The sequence below is a fragment of the Mercenaria mercenaria genome, chromosome 9, assembly GCF_021730395.1.
Source record: "Mercenaria mercenaria strain notata chromosome 9, MADL_Memer_1, whole genome shotgun sequence".
Taxonomy (NCBI): domain Eukaryota; kingdom Metazoa; phylum Mollusca; class Bivalvia; order Venerida; family Veneridae; genus Mercenaria; species Mercenaria mercenaria.
Window position 1 is genome coordinate 20,071,850 of NC_069369.1, and position 14,951 is coordinate 20,086,800.

General features: G+C 34.7%; 2 protein-coding genes across 5 annotated transcripts in view; one reads left to right on the top strand and one right to left on the bottom strand.

Annotated features, from left to right (window-relative positions):
* The window catches only part of LOC123546637 (uncharacterized), a 34,974-nt gene extending 28,615 nt beyond the window's left edge, over positions 1-6,359 (bottom strand). For all 4 annotated transcript variants that reach the window (XR_008372345.1, XM_045333081.2, XM_045333080.2 and 1 more), the window contains exons 1-4: positions 6,224-6,359; positions 1,752-1,910; positions 1,093-1,237; positions 117-251 (exon numbers count right to left, since the gene is read on the bottom strand). Coding sequence is in view for 3 of the 4 variants with exons in the window: in XM_045333081.2 (XP_045189016.1) it covers positions 117-251; positions 1,093-1,237; positions 1,752-1,910; positions 6,224-6,281 (497 nt within the window). In the remaining variant the exon portion in view is untranslated. The remainder of the gene's footprint in view (positions 1-116; positions 252-1,092; positions 1,238-1,751; positions 1,911-6,223) is intronic.
* A 5,540-nt stretch (positions 6,360-11,899) lies between these two features.
* LOC128559222 (muscarinic acetylcholine receptor M3-like) lies at positions 11,900-13,171 on the top strand. Its single transcript, XM_053550440.1, has one exon. It carries the CDS (start codon positions 11,900-11,902, stop codon positions 13,169-13,171), a length of 1,272 nt encoding a protein of 423 aa, XP_053406415.1.
* The last annotated feature ends 1,780 nt before the right edge of the window (positions 13,172-14,951 follow it).

Genomic DNA, 14,951 nt, shown 5'->3' on the forward strand with positions numbered 1-14,951 from the left:
TGTCACTAACATCTATACTCCCTGGTGATCATGTATATAAAGTTCCATTGGAAAAGGGCCATCAGATGTTAATCATTGTATTACTTTACAGGTGCAAAAAGGATATAAAAGCTAACTTTTCTATTCCAGCCATCTTGTCTGCTAAATCACTCTTCATATCTTCTATAGTTACATTGAGATCATTCACTTTTTGTTTCAAGTCATCAGTAGCTCTCTGATTCTCTTCTAATTGCTTGTGCTTCTCAAATAATCTGTAACATAGAAACAGGCATGCAAACAATAGCACAAGCACTTAACCTTGACATATTATACATTTAAAGTGTCTGTATATATATTCTGTTTATAATGAAGCAGGGCAAGTTTTCGGCCAGTTTCACTTGAAAGATTCTCTTATGAAAACTGATCTGTTTAAAGTAAATCTTTTATAATAGCTGCAAAAGAACAAAATGTTTACTATCTTCCTGTACACTATACATTTGAACCCAAAATTTTAATTATCTTTAGTTTAAATCAGACAGATCCGCTTTAAATGCAGATGTTACTAGCAGTTGGTGGTCATAGCATGTAGCTTATTATCAGGTTATTAAGAATCATTGTTTCATATGTTTTATTACCCAGCAATTACTCCCCTGAAGCAAACATGATCATCCATTACCAGCTTGACCATCTGGACTGCTGTGACTATCTATCAGTTTGGTGATCGTAAGATATGAATAAATAAGTATAAAGAAATAAAAGAAGGGCTAAACATATAAATTAATGTTTTGGTTTTAAAAGGTCCTTTACTTCAAGGTCAAAGTAACTTCATAAACATTCAATATGAAACAACATTTCAAAAAGCTGTTTTCAAGACAGCTAACAGATACTGTAAAATCATTTAATTTCGTGGGCATGAAATTTCGTGGTTTTGGTCAAAACAGCAATTTCATTGGGATATGAATTCGTGGATTTCAACTTTTGAATATAAAATGAATGGGAATTTTACTTGTTCGTTGGGATTAAATTTCGTGCATTGACTCAACCACGAAATCCACGAAAAGTAATCCCCCACGAATATTAATGATTTCACAGTATATTGTATGAAAAAAATACCTCTTTTTTACAGTTTCAAGTTGATCTTCCATTTCATCCATTTTCTCTGACTGTTGATTTTGTCTGCGTGTGATGTGAATGAAATACGGTATCTTAGTAACACAGCCATCTTGTGTGGTTGTTAAATCATCACTGTAAACTGCATCTGAAATATACCACACTCCCATATAAACTAGAACTGTCACAGAAGGGACGAATAATACCCTCCCCTCCCCGACCCCTAAAATATGGCCTTGTTATGCAAAAAATGTTTTGTTTTAACAGCATACTTCCAGCCTCTGGCGCGTTCTGACGTCAACGTTATACAAATGTACCAGTAACAGTTGTAAATTCCTCTACACAAGGTATCTATTTGTTTGTTTTTATTGAGTTACAAACATTATTTAAATCTGTCAAGCCTTTCATTATTGTCTGGAAACCAATGATGAGTTTGGTAAATTTTAAGTTGGAAAGGGGCCATAACTATGTAAAAAATTGGTGGTTTGAACATGTAAAAATGAAAACAATCAAGGCTTTCTTGTGGTTTGTCGTGTAATTTACCATGTTTCATCATTCAGATGCTTAGATATTCAACTCTACCCTCGAAGGCCTTGATTATATTTGTTAATTTCACATATTTCATTACTGATATCTCAGCCTCACTTAGATCTACTATTTACCATATAAATCATCCCTCAACTTCTTGAAGATTCTTGTATACACTCCGAGGTTTGGAATGAGAGCATCGAAAGCTTGAAAGGCAACCAGCATCTTCTCCTCATCTGGACCCGTCTTACCCCGCGCCATGTGATCAACACACAGCAACTCATAGCGATTCACTGAAGGTAGTACAGTAAGTGGTTAAATTAAAGTCATTTTAGTGCCAGGTGTCATCAGAAAAGTGACAACCCAAGTAGTTAAATAAAAGTCATTTCAGTGGTGACACCAGAAAAGTGACAACCTAAGAGGTTAAATTAAAGTCATTTCAGTTGTGTCATTAGAAAAGCGAAAACCTGACACTTGCTTTATGCACAAAATTGTTAAATATTTACACAGATGATTTAATATTGCAAAGAATGTGCTTTAGTGTCAAGCCCATGCATGCTAACCTGCATAAGTCTGATTATAGATATAAATGTAGATGCAATGGTTGAGATAGCTAATGCTTGGAACTGAAGTCCCTAGGACTAAATCCTTGTTACTCCCATTGTGATGTGCTTTTGCCTTGGGGAGTTCACTTTATCACAATCCCCTCAGTTAACCCAGCAGAAAACCATCCAGTACAGTCTACTTCAGTATTTCAAATCTAAAATGTGCATCACTATCGATCTTTTTGCAGCTTATGAAAACAAATCCTCCGGCAAAAATGAGAAAATAGTTAATTTTGAAGACTTTAAGTATCTTAAGGTATTGGACCCCTAATAGTAATGTTTTAAAAATGGCATTTGCTTGGTATATTCTTAAAGTTGACCATGTTTCGCACTGAGTTGCAAATTCTAAACAACTTTTATTGTCCCGTTTTTTGTAAATTTTGTATAATCTATGGTATTTCCTCAAGCTAAAGTAGAGACAAATTTCAATGTGATGGCCACTATCTAAAACGTTTGCAGAGAATTCATTACAGCATTAATTTTGATAAAAGGAACATCAAACTATTGCTAAACAATTATAATACACAAAATAAAACTGTAATTTTCTAGGGTGTCTCAAGTAAACAGATTTAATGAGACAAAATTCTAACCCCAACATTGAAAAATTAAGGTCGAATCATGTGGGTCTGTTTTGAATTTTGTTCACTTCATTCAAAAATAACCTTGGGGCAGAAGTAAAACCTACCTGCATTTCTTCCACAATATGTTATCTAAAGAATGCAGACAAAATAGAGAACTTTTACCGCATGTAACTCAGAATTTTTAAAGACGTCTAACTCTACCCCTCCTGATTCAGAGGAAAATCCACTTTGAACAGCAAGAAATCGCTTATATAATGAAAATTTTCCATTTTTGTACAATACATCCATAATAAGTCTTAAAAGAAGCAAAAACTTACTAGAAAAAAAGGAAAATATGAAAAAAAAATGTTTGGTCCCAGTGGGGCTTCAACCTACGCTCCCCTGAAAATTGCAGTCAAAGTAGGTTTATGGTAGGAATTGAATACTCTTCAAATAGGAGGTACTCTATTACGGGTCCAATACCTTAATATCAAGGCATACAGACACTAAATAGAAAAATGGCGCGAAAAAAAATGGCAGTCGCATAATGGCGGATACAAATAGTCCTCAGTTTTTTCGCTGTGTAGAGCTATTTTCCTTATTTTCTTTGCAATTTTTTTGGTAAAATCACATGACAGATCTATGCTTGACATGAAGATAGCATTTTGATCATGAAATAACACCATGACAAAATTTTTCATGGAAACTTAGATCATACACCACCAGTATAATTTGGGGTCTCATTTTTTAGCTGATTTTGCAGTTTGTGTGTTTGACTGAAATTATTTTTCTTGCATTAAACAAGACCCCCACTTTTCTTTTGATTTTTAGTTAGCACTGACAATATTCTTCAAGAAAATGTAAGTTACAGAAATTTAAAATGGGTCCTGATGTGTGCTGCGGTCATTGGAAATAGGTCAATTTTATATAGAATAAAGAACAACAACTATTTAGTGTGTTATAACCTCAAACAAGCAAAGGTTTTTCCATTTACCTATACTTTTCAAGTCTTTTTGAAACACAATGTAAGAATGTCATTTCTGACCAGATATACTACATTCCTAGAAAATAAGCGGTGAATAGAATGACCGGAAAGCACCGGATAGCACCGAAACTACGGAAAGCACTCAAATTTCTTATAAAAAACATAAAAGGGATGTTCTGGGCGAGTTTTTAATGGTTTAAATTGATTACTTATTGAAACAAGAGCACCGCCTTGCGGGTGCTGACGCTCATCTGATTTTTTTTGTATAATAGAAATATTGCCCTACCCATGATTTTCTAAGTCTAAAAAGGGCCATCATTCTTGCAAAAAGCAGGATAGAGTTATGTTTCTTGATGTACAGTGTCCACTTATGATGGTGAAAAACTGTTGCAAGTTTTAAAGCAATAGCTTTGATAGTTTATGAGAAAAGTTGACTTAAACATAATATTCGACCAAGAAAATGATTTTTCTAAGTCCAAAAGGGGCAATAATTATTGCAAAAAGCAGGATGGAGTTATGTTGCTTGCTTTAAAGGGTCAGCTTATGATGGTGAACAACAGTTGCAAGTTTTAAAGCAATAGCTTTGATGGTTTAAATTAAGAGAAAAAGTTGACCTAAACATAAAACTTAACCAAGAAATCTGATATTTTCTAAGTCCAAAAGGGGCCATCATTCTTGCAAAAAGCAGGATGGAGTTATGTTTCTTGCTGTACAGGGTCCACTTATGATGGTGAAAAACTGTTGCAAGTTTTAAAGCAATAGCTTTGATAGTTTAGGATAAAAGTTGACCTAAACATAAAATTTAACCAAGAAAACTGATTTTCTAAGTCCAAAAGGGGCAATAATTCTTGCAAAAAGCAAGATGGAGTTATGTTTCTTGATGTACAGGGTCTGCTTATGATGGTGAACAAGTATTCCAAGTTTCAAAGCAATAGCTTTGATAGTTTAGGAGAAAAGTTGACCTAAACATAAAACTTAACCAAGAAATCTGATATTTTCTAAGTACAAAAAGGGCCATAAATCTTGCAAAATGCAAGATGGAGTTATGTTTCTTGCTATACAGGGTCAGCTTATGATGGTGAACAAGTATTCCAAGTTTCAAAGCAATAGCTTTGATAGTTTAGGAGAAAAGCTGACCTAAACATAAAACTTAACCAAGCAACGCCGACGCCGACGCCGACACCGACGCCGACAACCGCTCAAGTGATGACAATAACTCATCATTTTTTTTCAAAAAATCAGATGAGCTAAAAAACATTATGATTTCAAAAAAATTCAGACTAATTAAGTTGCTTGTATTATGGTAGTATGATAATTGACATTTCGCAAGTGCTTTCCGGTCCCTGAAAAAGAAGATGAAATATATATTTGGAGATCTGTTAGAAATAATTTAAAGTGCAATTTTATCTTTTTACATGCTTTTAAGTGGTTTTATTTATATATTAAGTATTCTGTTTGAGATAGATTTATATTTGATAATATTGATAAGTGACTATTTTCATTTGAGTAGTAGAATCTACTGCTTTTCGGTCAGAAATTTAAAAGAAAAACGTTGGATAAAGCAAAGAGCTATAAAAATGAACAGATTGACAACTTGAAAGGCATATAGAGCAAATCTCGCCAACCTCCCGTGACAAAAAAACGAGATCTCATTTACCGGAACTGGCGCTTTCTCCACGCGCCATTTTGTATGCGAAAGCAATTATTCATCGGTAAAATAATTATCACCGTATGACCACTCTTCTTTCGATAGCAAAAAAAAAAACGTGTACTTCGTGTCTGAAGACCATTTCAAATTAAACTAATTTTGTTTTAGAAGCTAACATGTATTTTAAATGTAAGTTTTAAAGGTACAAATTGTAACTCCATGCTCGCTGATGTTTGTTTTTAGTAAGATAACGCCGAATCACGCTCTGACAAGAGCTCACGCGAGATTACAGCCATTGCCATTCTGTGTATTTTATACTTCTTTGGATAAAGTAATGTAAGAAATATTTTAGATTTAGTGCATTCAGAATGCACTTTAGAGTGTTCAGATGATACGATACAGTGTTCAAATTGTAGAAATTGGTTACATCATATTATGTGGATCTGAAGTACATTATACATACAACACTATGAATACAGTCTATACTAGGGTATTCTGAACCAGTTTTCATAAAAATGAAAACTGAACTAATATTTATTAATGCTTCAACATGCACAATATCGTTTATGCATATCCATGAATACACCTTTTAACTGACAATAAAAAAACTGTTATCTAAATTCTGGAATATCGTTTACTTTGCGTAATATTTAAATTTTCCCAAAGTCCGTGACATCGGCTATTTCGATAAGCTGATTCAATGAAATTTACCTACAACAATGTCCGAAATAAAACTGTCCGAAAACAACTTATTTCACAAATACAGACAACGGTAAAGCGTTTCAGCAAAATTGATAAAAAGTAATACCAGGGGAGTGGCCGTCAAGAACACTTGCTTCTCGCGATATTTTACTTTTTTTGCTCATTTTGTCGTTAAATTGGAACAGAATAAAGATTTTGTTGCTATGCAAGCCTTCCAAGGTGCGAGACTGATAAACGCCGTATCACCGTACTTGATATTCCGGATGAATTCGATATGCTCTAATTGCCGTTGTAAGTCACCATATTAATGTATTTGAGTTTAAAGGAAACAAACTACTACCATTCCAATCCCATTTCAAAGCCAGTTAAGGTGATCATTCAGTGATGCATTAGTCATTTGCCCGTGATGCGCAAGCCCTGGGCAGTATCAACATAGAAGTAGTGATCATCAAGAAGGCTAAGACGCGAGAAAGCACCGAGTTTGATTCCTGGCAACTCACACTGCGGCGTGTCCTTGAACAAGATTTACACAGTCTGTCAAGCTGTAAATGGGTACCAGCAAATTGCTCGAGGACAGGTGTACTTACCCAAACAAAAAAATCAAGTAACAAATGGTATCAAAATCGTGAATAAATGGTGAACAAATCGGGATTTGCCGATTTATTAACACCATTTGTTTACGATTCATTTAATGAATCGGAAGCAAATCGGGTTTAGCAGAGAAAGTCCCTCCCCAATTCACTGCAACTAATTGATTTGTTTACCATTCATTAGAAACAGATATTTTGTGCAGTAACATTTATTACCGATTCATTAAAAAGTAAAGTTGTGTCTTTTTGGGCGGGAAACATGAGTATATTGTCAGCCATCTTTAATGCATTTTGGCGGGATAACTGAAATACAAAGAGACACCACATGCATCCTCTAAAATACTGGAATTTTAACTGTTATGGAGTAAGTGCAAATGTTTGATTGTCTAATATAGTTGTAAAAGGACATGTTTAAGTGCATACATTAACTGTTTACACTATATTTGAAGCTGTTAAGTTTTTAGGAAATAATTACAAGATTGTCATATGTTTTCATGACAACTTTAAAAATTTTATAAATTAGATCTGATGCATATGTTCTAATATGTAACATATTTTTGAATTTTGCAATTGCTATACTGTAAATAGAATCTATATATTTCATGTTGTTCTTACCTTACTAGAACATTTAGTTTGCCATTTTTATAGTTATAATTAATGCTACCCTTTCTAGAGAATTACAATTCGTCCTCAAACTTTTTGTACCCATGCTTTCTTCCCTTAAAAATAATGCTGAGTTATTAGTAAGATTCATTACCGATTCATTAGCACGATTTATTACCGATTTATTAGTGCCACCGATTTCCAAATTCCTTTCATTTCAACTTCAGCATACCCGATTTGTTACCGATTCATTATTTAGCAAAACAATTTAAAGTCCTGATTTGTTACCGATTTATTAAACGATTTTTTTACGATTTATTACCGATTCATTAGCTCATTTGCATGCCATTTGAATCGTGATCAAATCGTGAACAAATCACCCGATTTGTTTACCATTTATTACACCGATTCATTCCAATCTTTTTTTTGTTTGGGTAGTTTTAACTGTTCTCAAAATAGGGACGCTTAAAGCTCTACAGAGCTTATGTATAATTGTTTCCCAAAGCGACGGTAAATAAAAACATCTTTACCTTATAGGTAGAATCTCATTATATTTCTTTAACATGCTAGGGACAGACTTACTTTTCAATAGCATCTGTCATTGTGAAAAGTTTTAGCAGAATCCGTAGTAAAACAAAGGGAGATGTTCAAAACAAAAGCAGGGTTGAGGTATATGGTTCTTATATACACTGCAATTCCCCGCTATGTCCTCCAACTCTTTATGCAACTTCTATGAAATTCCTCTAGCACTTACAGACCTAATTATGCCTCGAACTAATAAACTCGATAAAGGAAGACCAATGATAATTAGTAACCAGTTATAGTTCTTGTACAAATTTGAAGTTTTTGAGTTCTGCTTCGATCGAATCAGAGTGTAATGAGTAAAGTCAGATAAAGATATAGTTAAGGTAGAGTTAATTATGGGTCTTGTACAATACGTACACTTCTCCTCGTTACTCTCAATCTTTATTATGAATTTGAATGAAATCACTATTACACATAAAGATTAATGCTTCAAGTTTCAAGTTTATTCGTAAGAACATGAACCCTGCATACATGCTACACAAATATAAGATACAAGACTGAGCAGCACATATTACTATGAATGGCTATATCTAACTGGACTTACATTAATACCAAAAATGTTTGGAAGTACAACTCTAGCAATCTACACCATCCTCAAGTCCCAAAATGGGGAGAAATAAGAAATATAAAATGGAATGACTAGATGATAATTGCACCAAAGTCCTGTGGACCATCACATAGAACACCGGTGTCGCAATCCCAAAGCCTTAAGATATTGAGACATCTATACATCTCGACATCTGTACAGTACTATATTCAGAGAGATTAAAAATCAAGTGACTTAGCATTTACAGACAAATGTGTAATAAGAAGAAAGACACTATTGCCATTTAGATAGTACAACTTTACGTAATTAACATACCAACATTTCCTGAATTAAACAGTACTTCCACTTTAGTAGAGTTATGTTTTTTTTTAAATAAAATACAATCACTTAACATTTACAGACAAGTGTGTAATTATAAGGAAGACACTATTGAAATTTATATAGTATAATTTGCCTCAGACATGTATATTTAATTTTGAAGGGAGATAATTCAAGTAGTAGGTGGTCTCTGTAATTGCGCACAGCTTTAATAAAATCCCTTTAATATGTTTTAAGTAATGCCGGACTAAAGGGTTATACATGTAAGTAAATCATAGAAAGGGTGATAATTCAAGAGGTAAGCAGGTAGTGTATGGTTTTAATACACGACACTCTCTCTTTATGGCCTCTGTCATGCAAAAAGTTTTAACAACATAAGTTTTATAGTTTCGGAGTGACGCTCCGGACAAAAAGTATTGACCAAATCAATTAAAGTAAATTCAAAAAGTAGGCAGTGTAGAGTTACAAGTACTCTGCACTTCCTCTTAATAGTCTGTCATTCTATATCACTTCAATAGTTTTAGAACAAAAAGTGGAACGGACGGACGAAGACCATTACCATACCCCTTCGCCTTTCAGCGGGGAGATAAAAATATGCAATACATGACATTGTCTTTCAGTGCGAATTAAGACATACACAGGCAAAGTCTGATAATATCACAAAGTTATAAAATAACAGCTTAATTTTCTTGATAGCGTTATAAAATTTGACTAATCAATACATTATAACAGACGTTGCAACACTGAAGTAGAAAAGTTCTGTCTGGGAACAAAGAGCATTGTTTATTTTTATCATATTTGAGCATACGGATATAAGTCTACTGGAAAATTTATGTTTTTGACTTCATTTCTAGTATTCAAACATACAAAACAATATATATAACAAACAACTATTTGTATATCAATTGTAAACTAATTCCATATTGTTTCAGTATACTATGACAGTATACATTAAGTATAGCCATTTTCTTTTCTACGATGGGCACAATAATGCATGTAGTAAAATGTTAGATGCATTCACTGGCTATCAACACGTATTGAATGATTCATAATAATCCCTTCTAAGAAGATTTACATCTAATCGGCAATAACTTTCTATTCCAAATAATTTTGAAAATAAAATTTGGAGCTTTTAGTAGTTTTTTCCTGATATCATTAAAAATGGCTGCATGGACATTCACTCCTTTCGTTCCTATAGGATGGTAAAATAGAAAAAGTGGAAACCTAACAGGTGAATGAAAATGTTGCAGGCTCGGTTTGACTGAGCCTGTTCATGGTCAGTAGTGGAAATACATGCTACCGCTCACTCCATCTAGCCCCAGTTTGAACAGAACTCAACATTTACGCATGTTAGAAGTACTTAAAACAATTTATAGACATCCGCAGACGTGTTCATACGGCGGTTGCACATGGAACCTTCAATGATACACTAGTGTGTAATTCCAGGAAAAGCGACGTATGGTCCCCAGTTAAAACAATGAGCTTGCCTTAAACGAGAAAACTAAACAAACTATGATTAAGAAAGGGGATCTGAAGCTATGGAGTCTGCAATTCACAGAAACTGCCAAAAGACAAAATTAAGAAGCAAGCACCATATCCAAAGGGTGTTTATGCAATAGTCGAAAGCTATGAAAGCGGGAGTACTGGAACCACCCAAGCCGAAATATTCAAGCTGAAAAACTAAACAGTACCAATAACACAACATAAATGTCCCATATAGTTTGGGAAATTAGTTTTTGTTGCCATATATCGAAAATAGTATTTATCTATTCCGGTAAGACCAAATTAAGGTTTTGAGGAAAGCTGGCAATGGTATACTGAAAAAACTAAAAATCCACATTTTAGATTCCATGACTTTTGGTGGAGATAAACTGACTGTAATAATCTTGAAAATTATTAGCTGTGACAGTCTGGATCCTCTGTTTGCAGGATTAAATAACAAAGCATAAAATTCGGTCACGTTATTACCGCCCCTAAACAACATTTCTCTGGGTTCAGGTAGCGTGTATGGTTCCGATATTTTCTTACGAATAAAGTCATAGTAAAACCATTTTTGCAACAAAAGGCTGTATCTCATTTTTATCTGAACGGCTTTCAAAATCGAAAACTATATGTAATCTAAAGGATCTTCAGTTCCAGTGAAATATATTTCCGCATGTTGCTGTCATGGTTAAGTATAAAAGCTACATTTCTTAGTATCTGAACCAGCACGAGTTTTCTTTGTACTTGCAATACTATGTACAACATTTTTTACATTGCCATACAGATTCACAAATACTTCTCTTTACGTGTTCTGTGGCCACTTTTTTTAAAAATAATCATGTACTCTGAATAATAACACTGAAAAATGTTTACACACTTGCGTTACTCTAAACTGCTAAAGCCAACGTCACAGAATGTCCATATACTCCACTGGTCGAAGGGATGGTGTCATATTTATCTGTCGTGGTGATACACAAGTTTTAATCTTTTCCCATACTTCATATTTGTTGAGATAAACAATGTCGTAATGGGCATAAACAATAGCAATGCAGTCTGGATAAATTCAATCTGGATTTCCTGGCACTACACAAGTTTTAATATTTTCCCATACTTCCTACTCGTTGAGATAAACAATGCTTTCTATAGTGCTGGGCGTAACATTAGCAATACAGTCTGAATAAAATTCAATCTAGATTTCCTGGCACTCCTCTATCCATTCTGCTCGTAGTATCCAATGTTGGCACAATCCAATAATGACTGGACTTCCATTTTTACCAACGACATAGTTGATCGTCTTATCATGTCCCATCGTTTCTTCCATTCCTCGGTGTTCGACTTTTGTGTATGACATATATCGACAACGAAGGATCTAGCCAAACACATTAGGATTCTACAACACTTTGATTAAGTTTCGCCGTACTGATATGTGATTCATGATGCACATTTCGACTGGCTTGGCCGGATTCATTTCAGGGAGATATGAGTAATTTCAGAAAGCAGTTGACCACATGAATCTCTAAAGTTATCTGAAACAATATCATAAGTCATACAATTTGTAAAGCAAATACATACGCACTTCGAATATGCATTGGATGCAATATAGAATACCATAACTATCTGTTTCTAATGTCTGATTTTATAGGATACTGCGGACATCATGAATTCCTTTACATATCTGTCTACAGTTACAAGTCGTGTTTCTACAGAGCAGGAACACGTTCCTGACCACAGTAAAGACGACCTGGCACAACAATTGAATGATGAGATGACACGTGCTGTTCTACCAGTTACATTTTTTGTTGGAATTGAAGTGTTTGCAGCGTTCTTTGGGAACCTACTTGTGATATATGTGTTCCTAATTCGGTATCATGTTTGTAACTTCAGATACTTTGTGCTCTGCTTGGCTTTCACCGACATCACGAGCAGTTTAACCACAATGCCGGGAGAGATGGTGACACAATTATATTGGCACGTGTATCCTGTACCAGAAGTGTGCAAAATTAAATCATTCTTTAATGTGTTCACTGTATCCGCCGAGGCACTGTGTCTTCTAACCATTGATGTGGACCGCTATATGAAAGTGTGTCGGCCACTAGGTTGGCAAATGAAGCCTAAACATGCAAAATATGTATGTGGAATTATATACGTTATAGCATTTATATTGGCCGTACCTGTGTATTTTTTCTGGGGGACGCATGCCAACGAAAAAATCTACAAAAATACGACAGTAACAGTAACAATATGCGAGAAAGACGAGGAATGGTTGAAGACAAATCATCCACTTCAATATTCCGTTACAGTTGTAGTGATTATTTCCCTATGTCTCGTTTTAATGTTTGTTTTGTATGTGTTCGTTGCCAGAAGACTTCTAATGAATAAACGTTTTCGCACCTACACTTCAGAACAACGATCATCCAAAACTTCAAGCAGTATAGAGACTTCTCCGGATCCGATAGAAATAAATTCAACACCGGATGTCAGCGAATCTGACTTCTCAAGAAGAGAAGATAGAAAATCAAGTAACTTGAATGTGCAAGACTGTGACAGAAACATTGCCGGTAATGCAGGCAGACCAGAAAGTCGAGAAAGTACTCTTTCTGGAGTAAGCGTTGATGATGACCAGGATCCTCGGGAAAAACGCAATAAGATATCAACTCATCACAGTAACCCCAGGCACAGTGGTTCACACGACATGGCATCACGAGTCCGGAGGAAAACGCTCATCATGTTTATTTTGACGGTTGTTTTTATAATAACAACGATATTGTACCTAACATTGCTGTCGTTCATTGCAAGATCAATTCTGGACACTATGAGCGATAGTAGCAAAGCCGTCTATTTCTTTTTCTTTCGCCTTTATTTCATCAAGCACGTGATTTACCCGATCATTTATGGAGTGTTCGATCAGACAAGTTATGAGAAATTTTAGAAATGCTTTTTCATCTTTAGACGTTTCGAAATAGGGACGACCATACGTCACATAAGTAACACTGAAAGAAGACAATGTCAGGCAATTGTGAATAATCGTCACGGGATTGTAATCTGTTATTTGATGCTATATGAATAGTATTTTACTGTTTGTCTAAACATTTAAAAGTATTTACTGTAAAGACGTTTAAAAAGCGATACCTGTTGTATTTTAGATATATAGAAAGAGTTATTTTTGTGCTCCCCGTTGTTGTTTTGTGTGTGTGTGTGTGGGTGGAGGGGGGGGGGTAGTGTGTTTATGGGGGTACTTAGAGTAGCCCTGTCCGTCCGTCCGAGTTTGTGCCGTTCATATCTCAAAAACTGTTTGACCCAGAGTCATCAAACATCATAGGGTTGTTATTCAGCACGGGTAGTTGTGCGCCAGCGGTTTTAATTGGACACAGCCAGACCAGAGTTATGGCCCTTGACCTAGTCAAAATTATGAACACAATGGAAAGACGTTTGTATCTCAGAAAGTATTTGACTTACAGTCACAAAACATTAGGGATTGCTAAAGTGAAGATGCACACCTGGAGTTCTGTTTGCGAATTAATCAACCAGACTGGAATTACGGTCATAGACTTAGTGAAAAATACAAGTAAAGTGCTTAAAACTTTGGGTTGCATATATCTTTAAAACTATTTCTCCTAGAGTCATAAAACTATTTATGAATATTATCCCGCATGTGAATTTGTGCACCTGAGTGTTTTTATTTCACCTTGCAAGACCAGAGGTATAGTCAAAAATAAAAGTTTGTGCCCCGTGTATCTCAAAATAAACTTGACGTAGAGTCATAAAACATCAGAGGATTGTGGTGTTCTCTTTTGGATTTCAGGTTATATAGCAGTAATTCAGTCAAAAAAATGCCCCTAATAAATAGATCCGGCTAGTTTTCCATTTTTAGCACGCACATTTGCGCGTAAACCGGGAGTCAGATAGGCATTATATCTCTCATGCAATGTATTTTACATGAAATAAGACAGTTTTCATGCTAATATATTAATTCGCATGTTTTCGAGTTAATTTCTTGAAAACGAAAGTATAGTGTTTATTCTGAAATGCGACAATATGAGAGTACCTAGCATTTTACTGCATACTATTCAACACCTTTTTTTCGTTTTCTTGAAGCAAATCGAAGGATATCTTGTGGAAAATAGTCTACTAAGGAGGAAATTCACTTAGAGAAAAATACACATAAAGTTTTTAAACGTTTGTGTTGCATATATTTTAAAAATATTTCACATATGGTCATGAAACCATGTACAGTGGCAGTAGTGTGGGGCTACCTGCGTCCTATGGACACACATCTATTTATCTGTTGATAGTAATACGATTTGTGATTACTTTGTGTTTAATCAATTCCCAATGAATACATTTCACTTGAAATCATACAATATTTGAAACTTATTATATATTGATTTGTATGTACAAGTACTCAAAATAATAGATATTTTAAACAATATATTTGTAACGCATCTAATTTTGAGTTTAGAAATTTGGCCATTGCTGATTTTTTGCTGCTTTTTATTGTACAAAATGGAGAAAATTTTAAATGCACACTCCGGGAGGTCCAATGCACAAGATCGAATTCAGCATTGGGCTATTTACCCGGAGGTTACAGCGGGATCGTAATTTATGTGGCCATATCAAATGCCCAGAATGCAGTATTTGCGCATACTCAAAAGTAATGGAAAACAAGTAGGATTCTTTTAAAAACGAAACCTAGGAGAGGTCCAGTGTTG

Excerpts from the sequence above, each read along its gene's own strand:
- LOC128559222 (XM_053550440.1), top strand. The coding sequence starts at position 11,900 with ATGAATTCCTTTACATATCTGTCTACAGTTACAAGTCGTGTTTCTACA.